Consider the following 22,812-nt stretch of genomic DNA (forward strand, 5'->3'; position numbering starts at 1 on the left):
TTGTTGTTTTATAACTAAATTCGTGCTTCTTGTCTATTCAAAATAATAATCAACATTGGATTATTCTAGCTAGTTATAGATTAGAACAAGAATAAAAAGAGAGCAGTGAAAAAAGATCAAACTCGAGTGAAATGAAATCACATTGTGTGTGTATTTGGTACGCAAAGAAATTATAATCATATGTGTATATTTATATATTTAATAATAATGATAGTATGTTATTTAAAAAAAAAAAAAGAAAACATTAACAAACTGATTGATTGTTGATCATAGTGATCGATGATATATCAATATCATATATCAAATCGTACGTCATTTTATAGTTTAATAGGTAATATGTAATAGGTATGGTGTTTTTGTGTTTAAGGAAGAAGGAGCATTGGGGGACTTTCACAAATAGGCAGATCGCTAATTCGACTACAAAAGTCTCGCATTTTAGCTTGCAGCTTAGCTCAGTTATAACTTGTTGGATAGTCTATAACAATATATATCATTTATCATTAATGTTTACGCTATTCAAATTATGTATAGATATATTATATAATATATATACATATATGCAATTTATAGTTTGCAGCCAACAACTACGGCGTCGATTGTCTGTGTTGTTTAACTACATAAACATTTACATATATACATATATGTACATACATATATACATATATGTACATACATATATAAACATATGTATATATAACTATAAGCTTAAATTTAGCTTGCTTAGCTGCATTTGCTGGTTGTTCTCTATTTTTTGTTGTTGTTAAAAAAAGGCGATCGCATTTATAAAGCTACTAAAACTCTATATAACATACAATTCATATGTATATATATTAATATATAAATATTTAAACAATCAAAAGCAAACGTTTAACAAATTTTATTTTAACAACTGGCAATTGGTTTCTCGTCTTCTTTTTTTATTATGCGCTGTTATAATTTAATTTAATTTACTTTAATGCTTTTCTGCTAAAAAGGTACTTGAAGTGTATTCACTTAGGGGTTTTTTAATAATAAATAAATATATATATATATATACAAATATATATATATATATATTTATATGTATGTGTGTATGCATGTGTCTGTGTAAAGCATATTTCCAACAGCTTTTTTTTCTGTATGTACATAATTGAGTTAATTTTAACTAAGGTTTTCTTGTTTCTTTCATTTATTTTAATATTGGTCTTAATGTTTTTCTCATTTTTTTTCTATAGTCCACAAAACAAATAATGTATTTAAAATTAAATAAAAACTAAAAACAAATTTATAGTTGTATTGTGTGTGTTATGCTACTTTAAAGCCAGGAAACAATCAAATTGTTAACAAGTTTGCGAACAAGTTTCTAACTACATAGTTTAATGCCTAGATAACTAATTGTTAGTTGTTGTTGTTGTTGTGGTTTTGCTTAGAGTCTAGAAGTATCTTTGATTTAACATTTACTTGAGTGTCGCTTGTTGTGTTCCTTTTGTTGTTTTCATTATAATGTTTAGATTTAGTTTTAGGTTTGGGTATTCGGATTGCTATGCTAAGCTTGATTGGCCTGTGTTTTGGTTGATTTAGTTAGCACTTAAGTTAATCATATAACATATGATAATCATTTTAACCATATTAATAATAATATAATAATAATAATAATATAGTATGTAGTATATGTAACACGTAGCAATATTAAACAATTCAAATTTTAACAGCATTTTACACTGCATTTTTTGTGTGTGTTTTTCTCTTTTCTTTGCTAAGGACTCAATTATAAGGCGCTAAATATTTATATGTTTAGTACTTAATATATATATTTGTATATATATGCGTTAACATGTATGTGTATGTGTGTATATAATATATAAAACTTTTGCTCACAGCAAACTAACAAGCATTCCGTTTTATATTTAACAATTGTTGCTTTTTGCTTGTTTTTCGCATTTCCTCATTTTTTTTATTTTTTGTAACACTTGTATACAAAAGATGTTTGTTCTTTTCGTTTTTATTTACCGTTTTTTTTTAAATGTTTTTTTCGTCGTATTTTCTTTGATTTAACTTAGCACAAATTTGTTACTTCTGATATACACACAGTTTGTCTTCTGCCTCTGCTGATTGCTTCGCCTTGTCTCTCGCTGCATCGCTCTATCTCTTTCTAACGATCTCTATCTCTCTCACATGTGTTGTACATTTTAAATAAAATTTAAATTACAATTCGTGCCCAGCTAGCACCATAGGACAATTGTTAATTACTTTATCGTTTTGTGTTTTACTTTGTATTTTGATTTGTTTTTGTGTTGTATGCGAGTTTAAAAATTTGTTTAAAATATATCAGTAAAATATATATACACATAACTTTTCATTAAAAGCTAATAAAGAAAATTGCAACTAATCAAAAAATAAAAAATATATATAAATTTATATAATGGCCAACAATTAACAGGCAATACGATTGCCACTAAATAAAGTCCAATAAAAACTAATAGCTAATAAAAATAAGACTATCAAAAAAAGTTAATAAAAAATAATAATAATAGTAGTAGTAATTAGAATAATTTTAATAATTAAAATAATAATAATTATAGTTTAAGTAATAGTAAAATTAATTATAAAGAAAAACGCCGCTCAATAACAAAAACACAAAAATTAAAAAAAAAAATTCTTTAAAAATAGTTAGAAAACTTAGAAACTAAATGCTACGCGTTGAACAGAATTTGCTTTAGAAAGAGACAACAAATTGGTGCGAGGGGTAAGGTGATAGTGGCAGAGATAGCCGAAACTGGGTGTGTGTGTGTGTGTATGTGTTTGGGGGTGTGTCTCAGTTGAACAGTCAGACAGACAGACGGACGGACAGACAGACAGCAGATGTATCTATGACCTGCCGCCAGCCTTCCGCCACATTCACCGCATCCAGGCGGCCTTTCGCTTCATAATCTTGGTGCGTAGTGTTCGCATTGGCTTCACTTTGCTTTTGACTGCAACGGCATTGGCCATGGCCGCACTTAGATGCTGTTGCAACATGGGTTGACCGTTGGCGTTGCCAGCAGTTATGGTCTGCATATATAAATTGGAGGTGGAGTTGCTGTTGCCATTGCCAGCTGATCCCGTTGTGCTGTAAAGTTCCTCGTAGATCGGTTGTTGTTGTTGCTGTTGCTGCTGTTGCTGTTGTTGTTGGGCCAGTGCTGCAGCAGCTGCCACATTGGCTGCGGCACTGCTAAGCAAGGCCATTTTGCTGCCACTGCCATTCGTATAGATGCCCTGATGATGCTGCTGATAATGTTGCTGATGTTGTTGCTGATGTTGTTGATGCTGTTGCTGCTGTTGTTGCTGTTGCTGTTGCAACTGCAGCTGATGCTCCTCTTCTAGGCTGCGACTCGAGGCGCGTTTGTGCGGTGAACCGTGACTGCTGCCGCTGCTGCCATTGCTGTGATAATGCGTCGTCGATGAGCCGCATTCAATAATTGAGGAGCGCGACAGTGATAACAAGGCATCAACGCCATCGCGCTTTCGCTGCTGATCCGCCAGCTCCTCGGCCGTGATGTTGTGACTAGAAAAAGAGGGGGAAAAGCATTTCCATTAATCAATTACAACTCGAATAAATTTAGCGTTAACTCACTTCTCTTCACTGCTGTCGTAGGCCGCATCACTGGTACAGCTGGGACAACTGGCACAGTTGGCACAATTGCTTTCCCCGCCGCTTTGTCCCACACTCGACTGTATTTGTTGGCCACTCTTTTGGCCATTGCCATTGCCATTGCCATTGCCATTGGTCCGTGGCGTTGAAGCGCCGCTATCCGCATTGCTATTGCCACCCGCCGAATAGGTGTGATCCTCGCTAGGCGAGCTAGTTATCACCGGTGCGCTAAAAGTCGATATAGAGGATCGTCATTAGTTAAAGGACAACAACATTGTATCTTAGAGTTTATCTCAAGCTAAAAGAGCTTGGATTTCGAGCAAAAAGAAAGTTTCTGACAAGAACCCAATACCGAAACAAGTTGCAAGGTCAAAGAGTTGTCAAACTTGCAACTGTCATAACTTGATTAGAACTGAACCGATTTTCAAGTGGAATGTCATTTTGATCATGATTTCGACTCTAAATTCATTCTGCATTCAAATTTTGTTCATTTAGAAAATTTGATTATTTTCGACCAAAATTCTATTTTGATGCTAAGGGTCCCCCCTTTGAAATTTTGAAAATTCAAAATTTTAATTCTCAAGTTTTCACATTTAATCAACTCCTTATATCGTAATTAGTATAAAACAGCACTTTAAACTTGATTCTGACACCTTTCATTTTTTTGTAAAAAATCATGTAAAATTGAATAAAAATTTTGACTTGTAAAGTGGTTAAATCCGAAGTCTGACCAACTTCAAACTGTCATAACTTGATTAAAACTGAACCGATTTTCAAGCGGAATGTCATTTTGATCATCATTTGACCTCTAAATATATTCTGCATTCAAATATTTTTAAATTCGTTAACAAAAATTTTTTTTTGCTCTAGGTCTGTTTATTTCGATGACATATTTTCTATAAAACGACATCTTAAAATTTTAAAATGTTTCAAAATTGATTTGTTGTACTGTTACGTACCGGTACTGATACCGGAACCGAAAGAAAAAAACTGAAATATAACCTTTTACCGAAATAGTTATTTCGGGACGTACCGGAACCGAAACCGTAACCTATATTTGATTCGGTTTGATTCCCTGACTATATACATTCATTTGATAATTTATCATTTCCATGCAAGTGTTTGGTAATTGCGGAATACCGCACAAAAACTACAGATCACCTCTAAACTTTATATTGTATCTATAGTTTAATAAAACATTATAAAGTGAAGTATTTCGATTTGGCAAGAACCCTAGTTCTTCGAATAGGTGAAACAGAAAAGTTTCAAATCTTATAAGGACTAAAAGCCACTATTAAGACTTTCTTTAAGCCAGTTCTTTTCAAGTATTGTGTAAATCCAAAATATAGCACGCTATCTTTTATCTTTATAATGCACCCTAATATAAATAGTAAAGTGTAATAGCATACATAACATGCATTATCCTTGTAGCTTACCCATTCTGAAAGGATTCAATGAAGGCCTTTGGTCCGTGTTTAAGGAAGAGCATCGCCGCCGCCGCATGAACATCATCTATGCTGTCCGCACCACAATCGCGAGCCAAACGCTCATAGTTGAATGCACCCACTGGGGCTGTTGATATTGTGGTGCCACCACCAACAATTCCATTTGCACCTCCATTTAAATTTGCATAATTGTTGTACTTGTTGTTGTTGTTATTATTGTTGTTGTTGTTGTTGTTGGTTGCATAATCGCCGGGCAGCTCCTCGTCAAGTACATCGCCTAGGAGCTGCGCCGGCTGCGATGACTCCTCGCTAATATTACGAAACTTTTTGCACAGATTGGGAAAGAGCTTTGGATCAAAACGGGCATGTCCACCGACAGCACCACTACCGACAGCACCACTGCCAACTGTGTTGCCATTAACTGTTGCCGCCACTTGGCTGCCTCCATTGACAATTGCCCCATTGGTTTTTGATGGCGTTGTTGCATTCGCTGAAGGTACAGAGACAGTGGATCCATCCAAGCTATCGTAGCTAGTGATGCCACTGCCATTGCCATTGGGACTCTTGAGCATCGGACTAATCTTATCGACGGCCGAATTGGGAAAGTAGGGTGAGCGATTGAGAGCCTGCATGAGATTTTGACGCTGCTGAGGCTCAACACGCCACAACGAACCCTTTCCCATATTGGGCGCCTTCTCCACTTTGACGAAACTCTTGTTCAGCGACAAATTGTGACGCACACTGTTCTTCCAGCCATTGGGCGCTGTCTTGAAGTAGGGAAAGTGTTGTACAATCCACGCATAGATCTCCTTCACGGGCAACGCCTTCTCGTTGGAGTCCTCAATGGCCATGAAGATCAAGGAGCTGCAACAGAAACATCATTATTAATCACTGATTAACCACTATCATTCTCAATTTAATTAAATTCAGCAATTTAAAGCAGGGACCGTAAATAATGATTTTTTTTTTTTAATTAAAAAAACACCAACTTATAATTGTCCTAGAAAAAAAATTGTTTGCACCAAAATCTTTATAATTTTCAAATCTCTGCATTTCGGCCATGATTTTGAAAATATTGATTTTTTACGTTTTTTTTTTCAATGATAATCATTATTTTTGAGTAATATAATTAAACTTACACCATAATCATTATTTTTGATAAAAAAAAAAAATAAAAATCAAAAATGGTGATCAAAAATGATTTTTATTTTTTTAGCTCAAAATAAAACTCAACAGTACTTTACGAAATCTGTATACGACTTTTCGCCAATATTATTGCATACCCTTATAAAGAAATTACAAAGTTAATCCCCAGTATACAAAATTCGTAAATTACTGTTGAGTTTTATTTTGAGCTAAAAAAATAAAAATCATTTTTGATCATAATTTTTGATTTTTATTTTGTTTGATCAAAAATAATGATTATTTTGGATTTTTATTTATTTTTTCAAAAATAATGAAGTTTTAAGTTTTATTAAATTACTCAAAAATAATGATTATAATTGATGAAAAACATAAAAAATTTGAATATAGTCATTATCAAGTAATTTTTATAATATAACTTATAATGATTATGGTCCCTGATTTAAAGTAATTTAAATATAAAAATGAACAATTTTGTGACTGACTAACTTTAGTAAAATGAAAAAACAATCCCTTTTACTCTGTATGTACTTTAAAGCTGCAAGTTTTTAGTCTGTTTAGTGTGTTATTCTTACAGAGCTTTCAGCAGCTTTTAAAAGCTCATGTACTTGGGGATATCTTACCTAAAGCTATATGGCGGCTTGTTGTTGGTATGCACAAACGGATCGTATGGCACATTATTGGGATGCTTTTGTTTTTGTGGTGTGTTATTGTTATTGTTATTGTTGTTGTTGTTGTTGCTGCTGTTGTTGCCACCGTTAGAGCTGACGTAACTGCCGCCAGTGGATGAAGTGTTGTTGTTGTTGTTGCTACTATTATTATTATTGCTATTATTATTGTTGTTGCTGTTGTTGTTGTTCTTGGTCATAGTTTGATATTGAGGTGTGCTTGTGTGCATTCTTGCACTGCCCACCACCAAATCGAACTCCTTTAGCGAATCCTCATTGTCGTAGCTGGCATAACTGTTGGGACTCCGCAAATTGGCAACCGAACCGCAACCGGAACCGGAACCAGAACCAGAACCATTATGCATTGCTGTGGGCGTTACGGGCGCTGGTGGCGGTGTTATCGACAATTGCAATCCACCCGAACGTGATGGCACCGCACTGTAGTAACTGCCACAGAGGAGCAGTGGCGCCACAGGCGTCGTCTCCGGTGAGACAATATTGGCGGGCTGTTGTTGTTGTGAGCTGTATTGAAAAGTGGCAGCAAAGTGAGAAAGTCAATTGATTAGTTCACTTTTAAAATCTCTCATATCACAACACGTAAATTATTATGCATAAAGAGGAGACGGTAAAACGTTTACGAATACAAAGACAAAGCAAGAGATGAAAAAAGAGGGGAAGATGGTAAAGTAGGAGAAAAAAAATGGAAGAGTTAGAGATTCAAAGGGAAGATAGAGGCAAAGAGAGCAAGAATGGGAAAGAAGAGAAAACAGAGAGAGAAAGGAGCAGGTAGTAATAACGGAGAGGGAGAAAGATAGCGAAACGGACGTGAAAAAATATATGGAAAGGAGAGAGAAATAGAAGAAGAAAGTGGAGAAAAATCAGAGGAAAAGAGTAAGAGGGAGAAAGGAAAATTAAAGCAAAATAATGGAAGGGAAATTAAGAAAAACAGAGAGAGATAGAGAGATAGAGAGAGAGAGAGAGAAGATAATCAGATACAAACAGGACAAGAAAAAAAAAAGAGAGAAAGGTAGTGGGAAGAGGAAAAAGGAAGAAAACAAGCGGAGAAAGGTAGTGGGAACAGAAGAGATAAGAAAAAGATAGGAAGGAAAACAGAAACCGCGCAAAAAAGAAAAAAACAGATTAAAACGAACATGATGAAAACAAGAGGCGGAAGACAGAGAGGAAGAGAAATATAGGGAGAGAAAGAAAGAAAGAGAAAAGGAAAATGTGGAGTGTACAGTTTTCCATCGATCAAAATAAATATTGAAATATTGTTATTGTCAGCTTTTCATGATTTTTGCACAGAAACTAAACAGCTGATTTGCTTTGGGTGAATGGCAAATGTTTAACAGCTTCACATTCGGTTGTGGAAAGCCAAAAATGTGCCACATTCAAATGTGAGCAAATGTGGCAAATGTGAGCAAATGTGGCAAATGTCAGTGGTCGAGGAAATATCCTATTTCACGAACGAGAGTAAAGTTTGAGAGACACTGATGTTTCGAATACTTTAACGATAAATATAACTATAGTTATTGCTGGACCTACATGACATGCGTCGTGGTGCCCAAATGGCTGACAAAACTGTAACCCGCTGGCAGCGTTGTTGCACTGACCACCGACGACGTCACTGATTGTGGATCGCTGTTGTTGTTGTTGTTGTTATTGCTGCTGCTGCTGATGTTGCTGTTGTTATTGTGATTGTTGTTGTTGTTGACGCTGGTGGTTATGTTGTTTTTGGTTGTACTAATGGCACAGCTGCTGCCGCTGTTGGTGCAGTTGTTGTTGCTGTTGCTGTGGTTGTGATTGTTGCTGTTGCTGTGATTGGGCGTTGAGTTTGTTGCATAATTGACGGCATCGAAGACGGCATTAAAGTTGCTCGCTTTGGGCACCGGACTATTGCCTCCGTTGACAGCTGCTGTCGATGAGCCGGAACCGGAACCGGAGCCGGAACCTGACGCCGAACAGGAGCTGATCGATGAATTGTTTGAGGAGGCGGGGGAACTGACCACAGTTACCGTTGAGGCCACCACATGACTATGATTGTTGCCAAGATTGTTGGTGGTTGTGTTGTTGTTGTTGTTGTTACTGCTGCTGTTGTTGTTGTTGTTCTGATGTTCGACATGTACGTTCATCTTTTCTCGCAAATACTTTTTATGCGGATGATGTGTGGTTGTATTGCCTGTCGATTTATATGCACCACTCGATCCATTGCTGCTTACATAAATCTGTTGTGGTGCTTGCTGCTGCTGTGGTTGTTGCTGTTGTTGTTGTTGTTGCTGCTTGACAGTTGCTGTAATGGCGGGCACAAAAGTGTTGCCGTTACGCTGCAAAAAGGCGCCAGCAGCAGCAGCAGTTACAACACTTGCTTTTGTTGCCGCTTTATACTCCACCACGGTGGTGGTGCCACTTGGTCCTTTATGCACCGTTGTGGTGCTGTATACGGCGGGTGATTGCTGTGGTTCATTTGATGATTGCTCATTTGCATCGCTGCTGTTGTTGTTGTTGCTCGCTGGCAACTCTTCGATAATGTCGCTGACAATGCAAATGTTGTTGTTGGTGTGGTTGTTATTATTGTTGTTGCTCATAGCTGTTGCTGTTGCTGCTGTTGTTGTTGTGTTTGTGGTGGGTGTTGGTGGCACTGGCGTTGCTTTAAGCGTCGCACCACGCTTCAAATGTGGCGCTGTTGCTGCCGTTGTTGCTGCCGCAGTTGTTGTTGTGGTGACAATACCTTTGATCAGATTGCTGTCGTTTAACCAAGACAATGGCCGCAATTCTCCATCATCAGCTGCTGCTGCTGCTGCTGCCGCCGCTGTGGCCAAGGCATCGGCTGCACTCAACTCCAATGGCTCTGTGGCAAGCAGCACAATATTGCCACCGCTTGAGGTGGCAACACCACCTCCCATTCCCCCACCACTTGCATTCGCCGACTGTGTTGCTGCTGCCGCTGCTGCTGCTGCTGCTGCGCTATTCTCGTAGGCCGTAAAACTGCTGCCGTTGTGCTGCAGGAACACGTACTTTGGGCCGGAGTTCATGTGGCTGGCGGATGGTGTTGGTGGTGCTGGTGTTGGCGCTGTTGTTGTTGTCACGCTGTGATAACCGTGTGCGGCAGCTGCCGCTGCTGCCACAACTGCTGCCGTTGCTGTTGTTGTTGCCGCCGCCGTTTGTAGTTGTCCTCGCAGTTGGCTCAAATCGTGTGTTGTTAGCAGCTGTGTGGGATTATCTGTTGACATGCTATAAAGAGACAGAAATAACAATTGTGGAAATTAGTGTATGCCAAAAGTTTGCATATTTTTTTTTTTTCATTTTTATTTGGAACATTTTCGTTCAAGAAGTTAAAGAGTCACCCAACTGTCACATAATTCGAATTTCAATTTAAAATATATAACTGGGTTCGATACCCGTTAAAATTTGTCTTGTTAAAAAATCAGCTCTGACTTTAAAATGGTCATAATAATAAATAAAAATGTATCAAAAAATTATATAAAAAGGTAAGCGCATGATTTTAAGTTGAAATCTGAACAGAATATCTAAAAATTCTCAGAAATCCATAGTGACATAATATTATTTGTTATATACTTATAATTTATATTAAAAAAAATCATATTCTACTTTTTAATTGAATTGCATTTAAATTTAATAATAACTAATTGTTTTCTTTGAATAAAATGCAAATTTTATTCTGAAACACCGCTGTTTAATCTTATTTAACTTAATTGCATTTATTATTTAATTGCATTTGTATCTTAATTAATCAAAATAAAGTTTTTTTTTGTAATAATATGCATTTCCATTTAATTAATTTTCCGTCATTATTTAATCGCATTTGACACTTTTACACAAAGTATTGATTCCATTAAATGAAATATCAATCAATTGTCGTTTCAATTAATTTATTAAATCAAAAATATAAATTTAATTTATTGCTTAAGCAAATTGTTGCAATCATTCATTGTATTCAATGTTTATAAATTTGTTTAGTATAATTTTCTTTGCTTTTGCGTTTATCAGCTATTTCTAATCAAATCAACTTAAAAGCAGACACAACACATGCTTAAAAATTGTTGTTGTTATTGCTGATTTTGTTGCTGTTGCTTTTTGGCGTCCTTCGACTTTTTATTGCATACTTAAATGCGCTCACTTGCTTAGCCGCCCCCGTTTCTATTACCCCGTTAAATAGCCCTAAAACCAGCACCACACCCTCTGACCTCCTCCTACTCCTACTCCCTCCCTCCCACCACTCGCTGCCCAATATCAGCGACCACATTTTAAGTTAAATGCTAAACGCTTTACGCAATCAACGCCCGCCCGGGCAGCCATTTTAGGTATGAGTGTGTGTGTGTGTGTGTGTTTGTATGTATTTTGTTTGTTTTTTTTTTCAACAGAATTTTTTATTGTTTCTAATTTACGCGTGTAGTTTTTGCTGTTTTTATGGCTTGATGAGCGCAGCGACGACGGCAGCGCAGTTCGCGCTTACCTGCTGCTCTTCTTCTTCTTCTTCTCTGTTTCTTTTTTTTCGGTACTGTGCGAGCGTCGATCTACACGTGTGTGTGTGTGTAGTTCGCTCTCTCGCCCTGTGTGTCGCTCTCTTTGTCTTGTTCTCTCAATTTGTCTCTTATGTGGTGTGTGTTGTTTACTGTTGGATTATCTTATCAGCATTTTGCATTCTAGTTGCTAGTTACTTTGGCCTTAACAGTTATAGTTTCTTGTCGCTGAGAACGAAGTAAAATAAGATAAGAGAGCAATAGCAAAGAATGGTGGGATGGTTGGAAGAAGGGGAAAGGGAAGTGTGAAAATGTGCAGCAATGCAGAAATGAACATATATGTATATGTATGTAGGTATGTATGTATTGTTGATGAATCTACTCAGTTAACACACTCAAAGTTATTCATTCGATTAATTTGTGGTAAAACCAGGGATGGGGGTAACGGGTAGCGGGTGGTGGGTGGTAGGGGGCAGGTGTCAGCAGCTAACAAAGTGTATTATTATTTATTGATTTTTATTGCCAACGAAAAGCAACCTACCAACAAAATTACTTTGACAACAACAATAACATACATGAATAAATATATACAGCAAGTGCAAAATGAACGCGCCACAACAAAACCGAGAAGTAAAAGAAGAAGAAACTTGTAGGATAAGCAACAGTCCAATAGGAAGAACCCGACTGTAAGAGACTCATTACTTAATCAGTATATGGATGGATGTACATACATATGTACATTATGGTGCATCGGTTTGTATGTTCCCGAAAAAAATTGCAATATTTTAAACCCAACTCGTAATCTACGGTTCATTCACCATGAAACCATAGTTATCAAATTATTTCCTGGTTTTTATTTAATTGTTATTTAATTATTATTTAAAGATATTTTTCTTTAACTTAAATACCAAATACAAGCTAACGTAAGTTTTGTAGATAGAAAGTTAAAACAAGAGTTTAACAAAGAAGCTTTTGCAAGATAATAAAACGTGAATTTTGTATTTTTTTGAGGCAATGACTTGAATAACTGTATAAGTCAACACCTTTTGCTTCTGACAAACTTAATGGATGCTTTGAAATCTTTAGCTACAGGGTCTAAAAAACTTAAACGAGTCAAAACAAACGAATCAAAATCAAAACGGACAACAAAGCAGAAGCAGAAGCTCAAAGGCGGCGGCAACAACAACAACGATAGCTTAAACTAAGCGCCATATTAAGTCGTCTTACAGTCACACACCCAAATAAAAGGCACACCACAGCACACAACACATTTTAACAGCTGTTGTTGTTGTTGTCGGTCTTTACTACAGACAGACAGACAAACAAACAAACAACAACAAAAAGCTTACGACGCAATTTTGAAAGCTTTTGGCGTCGTCTTGGTAACTTTTAATAAACAAAATACAACATCAATAATTTCCACAGTAGCGTCTAGCAAGAGAGCCAACAATAACGTCAGCAAACGACAACGTGGTTTTCGCTCTCTCTTTCCCTTTCTCTCTCACTGTGCCTCTCAGTGCTTTTCTGTCACAATTAATTAGCTAAAATAGATATCTCTATGTACATACATATGTAGATAAAATATTGCAACTTGAACACAAACTATTTGAGCCACTGTTGTGACGACTGGCGAAAACAAAATTCCTATACATGCCATTGCCGCTCTCTCTCTCTCTCTTGCTCTCTTGACTTTGGACAGCTTTTGTCAGTCTCTCTTTGTTGTTTATCTGCTTTTTCGCTGCGTTTTTATATTTTGTTTGTTTTCCAAGCACAAACAAATGGCGCAGTTTCATGCTGAGCTCAGTTCAATTCAAGAGAAACGAATACGAATGCGAATGAGCAAGCAAAGGTGGGGAGAGAGAGAGAGAGAGAGTGTGTGTGTGCGTGTAATGCGGCGCACTGTTTTGAGCCTTCGTTTTGTTGTTATTATTCTTTTGCTTGCGCTTTACTCCACCTCCAACTCCGGCTTCACTCACACCTCACTCAACGACTGAGATTAGCAGAAGCCGACGTCGCAGTCACCGCATCAGTTGTCAGTTATTCGTTCTAGAATCTAGAAACGTCAACTGACGCTGCGCTGCGCTGCCGACGCTGACTGCTCTCTGCGTGACCTATGGACCTTTTACATACATATATGGCGGCGACGTCGACGCCGACGCTTTTCATGCTGCTTTCTATGCAGCTGACGCCACTGTCGCTCTGCTTGTTATTGTTTATGTGGGCGTTTAATGTCAAACCGCTGCATTTGTTGTTGTTGTTGTTGTTGTCGGTGTTGTTGTTTCGCCAATTAACAAAAACTAAATAAAGAAGCGCAGAGCTGTAAAAGACAGTTGGTTAAACTGTACCTGCTGCGGTTAAAAACGCTCATAAAACGCGCGCAATTCTTTGTACATGTGTAGATGATTCATATACACACACACACAAACACACACACACATGGCATGCAGCAGCGGCAGAAACAACAACAACAACAACTTAAACCGCGTGCTAATCGCGTAAAGACAACAACAAGCATATTTTGTTGTTGTTGTTGTGGTGTTAAATGAGCTGCTTCCTCTTTTAATATAAAATAATAAATATAGAAAAAAAAGAGGAAATAAATAAATCAAGTGTGGGAAAGGAAAACAAAATTAGGTGGTAATGGGGGAGGGGAATGTGTGACAGAGCATTTTTATAAAACAAAAAAAAAAAAACAAACAAAAACTCTTGTTGGAATAATAATAATAATAATAATAACAATAAAGATAGATAGAGAAAGAGAGAGAGAGAGAGAGCGCGCAACACTTTGTTGCTCTGTTCCTTGTTTATATACATATGTACATCCATCTCCATCGCACTCAAAATAAATAATAACAAATAACAAAACATTTCACGTAACGAAATAAGAGAGTAACAAACAGAGAGCGAGAGAGAGAGAGAGCAAGAGTGAGAGCTTTGCATATTTCCGGCAGCGCAACAACACAACAACAGCTGGCCAAGCATTATTTGAGAGCTTTTTAATGGCGGCGTCGGCGTCCAATGACGCCCGCTGCCTCGCTCTCTTTTTTTCTCTCTCTTCCTCTCCTATGCTGATTTGTATATTGTTTGTGTGTGTGTGGAAGTTTGTGAAATATAAACAAATATTCTTGAAATTAATTTGGTTTCAATTTGTTGCTGTTTTAAACCAAAGCTAAATAAGTGTTTTATCATTATAATAATAGATTTTTCTTAAAAAATTTCAATGCTATTTTTAAAAACAATTTTTTTTTTAAATTATTTTGTTGATATTAGACGAAAAAGTTATTTTAATTTTATTTTGCACACACACACACACACACACACACAATTTATTTCAGAATTTTCTCGAGCTTCGCGCAAGAAACAGACGCACAAAACAACAACAATAACAACAAAGAGAGCGACAACAACGCAATGTTGAAGGCGACCACGCGGCGTATACGTAACCCCGTGCATACAGTGCTGTGTGTGTGTGTATGTGTACATAGTACACACATATACATTCATACATTGTATATGTTATGTGTGTGTGTGTGTTTGTGTTTATGATGCTTTCAAGTTGGGAGAGACATTTTTGCATTACGTATACGCCTCGTATAAGAGCACAAGTCAGAGTAAAGAAAATGGGGGGAAAGCACACGCACACACACACACACACATATCGAAACAGCTTTACAAGACAACTGATAAGCAACTGTGACAGACAATTAATTGCAAATATTTAAAAATGCGCAAATAATACAAATAAACAAAAGAATAAAATACATATATAAATGAAAAACAAATATGTATAACAATAATTCATCAAATTAATTACGAGAGAATAACAAACTAAAACCAAAGCGAGTAAACTAATTGCGACAAGGCCGCTTTTGTTGTTCTTGTTGTTGTTATTGTTATTATACTTGTTTAAATATTCAAAGCAATATTTGTAGGCATTAAAAACTAAAACTTAAATAAATATTATATTAAAATTTATAAATTTAATGAATTGCTATTTTAAATGACATGCACATATTTAATTTCATTTCTAATATAAACTCCTGCTATTTACTCTCTTCGCGAAGCTTTCACGCTCTCACACCGCACACAAAGAGCAGCAAGCAGCGCAATGCTCTCTTGCACTCACTCACACACACACATAGTCACACACGGTCTGCTGACTTTTCAACGTGGTTTTTACTTGTTTTCCTGTGTGTATTTTTACTTTTTCGGTGCTTTTGCAAATTTCTTCTTTTTAACAGAAGGAGATTATGAAATCAAGCCACGCTGCAGATAAATGAAAATCAAAATCAAAAATTGAATAAAAACAAAAATACAACATTTAACTTTGTTATTGTTTTTGCTTTTCTTGTTATGTACATATGTGCTTTTATGTGATGACGCCGTCATTCGCTCTCTCACTTGGCGCGCTCTTGTGCTTGCCTCTCTCTTCCTTAAGCTTGCGTTCGCACAAACTCACACACACACACACATACACATCTATATATGTGCATATATACAACTGGCTTTGATTGTGTTTGTTGTTGTTTTTGTTTTTGTTATGAATGATCCACATACCTTTGCACTAGCAAATCTCACAATGTTTTCCAAGCATTTGGCACAGGCACACACAAAAAAAAAACTATTTGAATTCTTTGCATAAAAATGTTATAAAATAAACAATTTGTTTTTTTTTCTCTATTTTTTTTTTTTTTTTAAATTTAATTTGTTGAAGCTTCTCACAATTCGAACTGTAAAGCACGCGAGTAGACAAACGAATGAAGCGAAACGGCGGCCGCAGCAGCGAATGAAATGCCGAAACGAGCAATACACACACACACATATATATATATATATATATATACATATATACACAGAGACACACACACACACAGAAAACAATCTCGTATGAAAACGTAACAAAGGCACACGTATGCTTTCAATGTGTGAGAGAGCCGGCACATGCAACATACAAAGTCAAAAGCGCGTCGTAAACAACAACAAGAAAAGCTTGCTCTGACACGAAGAGCGAAAAATAGAGGGAGAGCGCGCGCTCTCTCAAAAGCAGCTCATCGTCGACGCTGCCTATGTGTGTGTGTATGTGCTGGGAGCGTTGGCGCATGACATTGCCATTTATTGAAAGCTGAGCACCAGCAACAATAACAAAAACGAACAACGTGAACGCTGACGTCGACGAAGACGGTGACGCCGACGTCAACGCCGACCTTATGGGTGCGTTTTACACACGATTTGTTTTGTGCTTCACTCAAAGGATCACAGCAACAACAATAATAACAATAACAATAACAACAGCAGACAGGCAGTCACAATAAACAGCTGTTTGGGTAAGGCCACTTATAAAAAGCATGACTCAATTGAGATATTGAGAGACTGAGAGAGTGAGCACGCTTGAAAAGAGCGCGAGCATAAGAGCATGGATTAAATGCACTCTTGTTGTCGTTACTGTAGTTTGTATTTCTGTGGATTACAAATGTTTACAAATACCATGTGAAGTGAAAATATGGTATAATTATAAAAAAACTGTCGCAAATTTGCTGCATTAATTAATTAATTAAAGAAAAAAAAATAACAAATGTGCGACACGTGCGCTGCCAACGCAACGCAGCACCAGCAGAAATACAAGAAGCCAAAAAGCGAACGCAAAAGCAAAAACAAAAACAAAGCAATATCAACAACTGTAAAAGCTCTCAGGCAAATGCAGCGCCAGCATTAATTGTTGTTGTTGTTGCTCGTTTGTATTTAGCATATTTAATTTTAGCCAGGCGGAAAAAAGAAAGCAAAAGAAAATTGAAAAACGGCATTGTCTTCTTCTTCTTTTCCTTCTTCTTCTTTTTCAACTTTAGTCTCTTTTGTTAAAAATAAACCTTACATTTATTTTGTTCACGCACAACTAAAAAACTGAAAATAATAATAACGAAAGAGAGTGTGAGCAGGAGAGAGAGAGAGAGTGAGTAACGAAACTTTTACCGGCAAAAGGGGAAAAACTGCAGCAGCAGCGGCGGCAACAGCGATGCCGACAGCGACGACAGCGGCGACGACAGCGTCGACGACAACTAAAAAAAGCGCATCAAACAAAAGCGTCAACTAAAAATAAGCACAACATTTTTGTTGTTGCTGCTGCTGCTTTGGTGAGAGCGAGAGGGGGAGAGAGCGCGTTGCGTTGGCTTATTTGCTATTGCCTTGTATATTATTATTATTGTTGTTGCTGCTTCTGCTTGTGCTCTGTTGCCAGGCGCCGAAGAGAGTGCAGCAATGTGCTCTCTACACCTCCCCCCTCCCACCCATACATCACACACACCTTTGCGACTCAAGTTGAGTGACAGTTCTTGGGCAATTTAAATTTCAATTGATTTCTTTCGTTCAAAATAAACTCAAGTCATGTGCATGTGCATGTGTGCATGTGTGCATGTGTCTTTTGGCTAAGCAATTTCAAATACAACAACAATAACAAATTGGGTCAACCACATTTAATATTACTAAATATAGCCATAAGGCATTTGCTTTGCTTTTGCCCAAGAATATTGATAACAGCGAAAGAGAGCGATGGTAAAGAGAGCGAAGCGACGCGACGCAACGCGTCGTTAAGAGAGCGCTTGCAAGCCTTGCTTTGATCGTCCTTCCACGCAACTCTCTCTTCAAGTTCGATTTTGAGCTTTGTTGTGCACCCCACAAAAACGTCGAAACATCGCTAATGAAAATCACAACTTTAATTTGGAAAATCATGGTTACGTGCAAGCTTTCCACAATTGACTTCTGTATAATACAAAATATATACAACATTTTCATTTTTGTTGCTCTTGTCGTTTAGCTACAAGTTGTAAGTTTATTATTTATGATGTTTGAGAGTTTCATTGTGTTTGTTTGTTTTTCTCTGCCCTTCAATCGTTTAACTATACTAATTTACACACAAGAGAACGAGAAATAGAGACGACAATAGAAACAGAAAGAGAGAGCTCGATAAACGTTTTCAGCTAATTAGCACATTTAAAACGTCCGCAATTATTTAATGCAAGCACTCGACAACAAACTGAACAAAATATTATAGTATGTGTACACACTGTACATTGAACATGCATACAGCCATGGACAGCTAAATAGCACAAATCTAATCCGATATTTTGTTTGATAATTTCTATAATATTTCTCAAAGGATATATCTAATTTATAAACTCAACTGTAAATTGCACTCTTCCACATAGTGATTTTTAAGTTTATTTTGTGAAGAAAGTTAACCACTTCATTAAACGGTGCCATTTATATGACCACGCATTTTTCTTCACATCAAGATTTTTTTGTTGACATATTCCTTTTTTTTCTTAAAATTCACTAGTTAGGAAATTAAAATTCACTTCACTTCTATTTTTTTATTTAATAATTCATTTGTGCTTTTTTAACTGTCCATGGCTGTACACACTATTTTTTAAGCTTTTAGCTCAATATGAATAAATAATTACGTTCATTTCGTACTAGTTATGACACAGTTCACAACCGGCACTGACCAGTAGAACAGTCTCCAAAGTTAAATAAATAAGTTCTATGTACATAATTCCATATTTCATAGAAAAAGAAACAGAAAAAAATAGGCTCTCATCTAATCTGAATATGTATAAAGTAAGTGTCTGTGTACATAAAAATGTACATATTTACATATGTGTAAGTGTACATGCAGTGCAGCGCAGTCAATCCACGTGACGTATTATAGCGTAACAGTTTGTGAAGAAATTAACGCGACCAACCACAACAGTGGTGATAACATTTAAATGTACAGACAGATATATATGTATTATTTTTTATCTGGCACAAATGCATCACTCACATTGAAAATGCAATGCTTTTTTAAAATACATGAACTTAAACATTTAATAACTGGAACAATTTTAATAGATAATGATAATAGTCTCTTTATTTCAAATTTAAACGCATGTATTTGATTTTAACTTAATTTTTATGGTGATATTTTTAATTTATATCCTTTTCAAAAATGATTTTTGCTCTTTAAAATGAACAAATTAAGTATAAAACGATTTAATTAACCAATATAACACTTAAAAACAATAATAGTACTTCTATTATAAATTTAAACGAATTTACTTCAGTTTATCTGACTTTAACATGCCGATTTTTGCTTTTCAATTAACAAGCTTAATTATTAAGTGTTTTCCATAAAATTATTTTAAAATTATATCATATTTATATAATTAAGAATGAAGTTTCTTGCTGTTAGTTTTGTGAGTTATGATTTCGGCAGCGACAACTTTGTCGCCTGTACCATAAAAGGGAATGCAACTCGACCGCCTCGCGTGGTGTTTTTTGGATCAGTTGAGTTTATTTTGCTTTTGCATTACAGTTGTTGCTTTTGTTGTATAACAGAAGAGAACGATGCGCACACAAAGTTGTCGTTACTCTTTTTCTTTTTTTTAGTTTCAGTTTTAGTTTTACTTTTGTTTGCATTTAGCGCATCATTCTTGCTGTTATGCATGTACAATGTATACATATATGTATGTATGTATATATTTACATATAAGCACATACATACATACACTATCTTATCTCGCTAACACAGTGTTTTGTTGTTGTTGTTGCTGTTTTACATACTGTACATACATATGTACGTGTATATGGGCTAAATGCATACATACATACATAATTATTTTCATTTTTTATGTAATCAACAACAAACAGCGGCCACATGCGGCGGCAGCTACAGCGACGGCGACGGCGACGTCAACGCTGCCTTTTGCTTCCCTCCTTTGCCAAGGTTCTCAAAAAAAGCACACACACAGACACAGACACACACGCATACGCATGGCGTGTGAGGTGCAAAGTCAAAGCGTCAACAAAAAGAGAGCACGAGCAGAGCAAACGTATTAGTTGGGTGCTGCGAGTGGGTGGGCAGCGGCAGCGACCGCGGCAGAGGCAGCGTAATATGCGTGCGGTTCTCAGCGACTGCTCTGCTTTTAACACCACCCCCCTCCCCACTGCTTCATACCCCTACCATCCACCTCTTTCGACAGCGTCGTGTCACAAATAATTTTCGTGATTGTATGTATGTACATACATATGTTTATACATAAATATTTAAGCATGTATTTTCAATTAGTTTTTAATGGGGGCGTTTCTTATTGGGCGGCATGTGTCAAGGAATTTCCAATTGGTTTTTAAGTCAGTTGACAGCAGACGCACAAAGAGAGCTTAAGGCCTTTCAAATTGCATAATCTATCTATCGATTGTTGTTGTTGTTGTTGTTACTGCTAATTGCACAAAGTTTATCTCGTTGTCGTTATTGTTGTTGTGAGCTTATGAGCGCAGCTTCGATGATCAGGCAAAAAGCTTTATCAAAAACCAAACGTCACAACAACACAATTACGATTCTGTATTTGCAAACACACATTCGTACGTACGGACAACAACAATGCTGATCGCAAGAACACATCAATAGCAATAACAACAACCATAACAATAACACACATAAGCAATTTGCAAAAGCACAAACACATGCAAACGAAATAGTCGTCGGCGTCATGATGGGACGCCAACGCAGACGCTTACATCGGTAACGGACGCGTCTCGCTCGCTCGCTCGCTCAGTTTCTATTTTCTTGCTGACGCAGACGAAGTTATTGAGTGAGCGAGCGAGAGAGAGCGCGCTCTCGCTACGATGTCGAGAGCACAACAAAACTGAAACTCGCTGCTGATTTCGATTTCGGGGACGACACTGTAAATCGTACCCCATACCATTTACTTTGTAATAAATGCAGGCAAATCAATTACAATACTATCAATAAAATTTCAATTTGCATCTGAATCATTTTACTTTTACAATTGAACTAAAGCGACATCTCACAAAATTGTATCTTTTTGTTTATGAGTAAGCACGTGACGTCACAGATACAAAGATGCAAACTAATGGGCTACCTTTTCTGGCCAGCACTGTCACGCACGCTTTCCATGTGCGTGTATTCAGTGTGTGTGTGTGTGTGTGTGTGTGTGCAAATTCATACATTAAAAAAAATCAAAATTCAAGATATTTTCGAACGTTATGCGTCGCAAATAAATTTACAACAAAGGCGACACAAACAAATGACAACAACAATTTGGACGAGACTGTAGCCAAGTGTACAATATACAGTTGGTCAAGAAAGTGTTTTGAGACTATCAAAACTTATCACAGAACATACATATATAATTTTTGTGGATTTTTATTTTATTTTTTATATTATTCCGAAAATAAAAAAAAAACCATTTTAATTTTGTCATTAAACTTTCTTGTCTAACTGTATGTACATGTGCGTGTACATATGTAAACATACATACATGCATACATATGTATGTTCATAAATACGGGCGACAATTTCTGGCTTATTATTTACCCCCACCCCGTGCTGAAGATCGTTAACAGTTGCATTTGAATTTCAATTGTTGCTCACGCTGCTACTGCGCTGCTGCTGCCGGCAACGTGTGCGTTAGCTGTTAGCTGCGGGCAACTGCAGCGGGGGGCGTCAAAACAACAATATCAACAACAAGGAGAAGAAATCACAAGTAGACGCGGGGGTCGACGTCGCTGTCACTGTCGCTGCCCGCGGTCTGCAGCGGCAGCGCATTTTGGTTGTTGGTGTGACCAAATATAATATTTACACAAACACAAATACACACACGCACACACACACATACACTAGCACAAAAATGTGCACACGATGTAGTTATTGCTCATGATATTGTATTTATCTACGTTTATTATTTTCATTTATGTTATTTTGTATTTTTGCACTCACATTTTGTTGTTGCTGTTGTTGTTGTTGTCGGTGCCAGTTTTAGCGTCCGCTTTGCTGCGGCGTCGTCTTTGTCGCTCTCTTTGTGTCGCTCTCACTCTCGCTCTCTCTTTTTCCTGCGCTCTTCCTATTCTGTTGTGGGCGGTACTTGCAAACCTTTTCTTTTAACGTATTTGTTTTTGTTTTTTGTTTGTTTTTGTTGTTGTTCTACTTCTTCTACGTTGTATCGACTAATTAATTAACACAGCACGCGAACGCGCACAAAAAAAATGTGTTAAAACAACAAAAAAAAATATATAATAGATGAAAATTTATGCAAAATTATTTATTGCTTTTATTTTAGCGCATTATTTAAAGTCAGCAGAATGTGCTTGGTTGTTATTAAAGTTTACTTTTATTGCTATTGTTGTTGTTATTATTATTAACAATATTTTCTTATTTAGCGTTGTCTCGACACCGCACGTCCGTTGCGCTGAAAGGCACAATGCAAAATGAATGAGGCCGAACTGCGAGCTGCGACGCCGACGACGACGACGCCGACGACGACAAAACAAATCACAAACTAAACGAAAGGCACAAGGCAGCGCAGTCGCCTACGATTCACAGTGGGACAAACTTCATTGTGCGGGCATTGAAATAGTTTGGTATACAACGCAACGATTAATTAATAAATCTGCGTTCTTATTTTGTTGTTGTT

The 22,812-nt window shown here is 36.8% G+C and overlaps 1 protein-coding gene across 3 annotated transcripts; it reads right to left on the reverse strand.

Moving 5' to 3' along the window:
• On the reverse strand, positions 1-22,645 carry LOC117794495 (probable cyclin-dependent serine/threonine-protein kinase DDB_G0292550). 3 transcript variants are annotated; one of them, XM_034635121.1, is made up of 7 exons: positions 22,119-22,645; positions 8,654-10,097; positions 8,412-8,608; positions 6,822-7,388; positions 5,047-5,919; positions 3,593-3,838; positions 913-3,523 (listed from the first exon to the last, which is right to left on the reverse strand). In XM_034635121.1, the coding sequence occupies exons 2-7, from the start codon at positions 10,094-10,096 to the stop codon at positions 2,878-2,880; spliced, it is 3,972 nt and encodes a 1,323-aa protein (XP_034491012.1). In that variant the 5' UTR covers position 10,097; positions 22,119-22,645; the 3' UTR covers positions 913-2,877. The 3 variants fall into 3 exon arrangements, with proteins under 3 accessions (XP_034491027.1, XP_034491012.1, XP_034491020.1); XM_034635129.1 differs by lacking the exon at positions 22,119-22,645 and adding an exon at positions 15,905-16,170; XM_034635136.1 differs by lacking the exons at positions 913-3,523; positions 3,593-3,838 and adding an exon at positions 1-762 and having other exon boundaries at positions 5,253-5,919.
• Between the last annotated feature and the right edge of the window lie 167 nt (positions 22,646-22,812).

This window comes from Drosophila innubila, chromosome X, assembly GCF_004354385.1.
Source record: "Drosophila innubila isolate TH190305 chromosome X, UK_Dinn_1.0, whole genome shotgun sequence".
In the NCBI taxonomy this organism is placed as follows: Eukaryota; Metazoa; Arthropoda; class Insecta; order Diptera; family Drosophilidae; genus Drosophila; species Drosophila innubila.

What these genes read in the sequence shown, in the direction of transcription:
- LOC117794495 (XM_034635121.1), bottom strand. Translation starts at nt 10,096, where the DNA reads ATGTCAACAGATAATCCCACACAGCTGCTAACAACACACGATTTGAGC. An exon ending in ATTGAATCCTTTCAGAATGG is followed by an intron (nt 3,839 to 5,046) that starts GTAAGCTACAAG and finishes ATCGACTTTTAG; the next exon opens with CGCACCGGTGATAACTAGCT. An exon ending in TACGACAGCAGTGAAGAGAA is followed by an intron (nt 3,524 to 3,592) that starts GTGAGTTAACGC and finishes CTCTTTTTCTAG; the next exon opens with TCACAACATCACGGCCGAGG.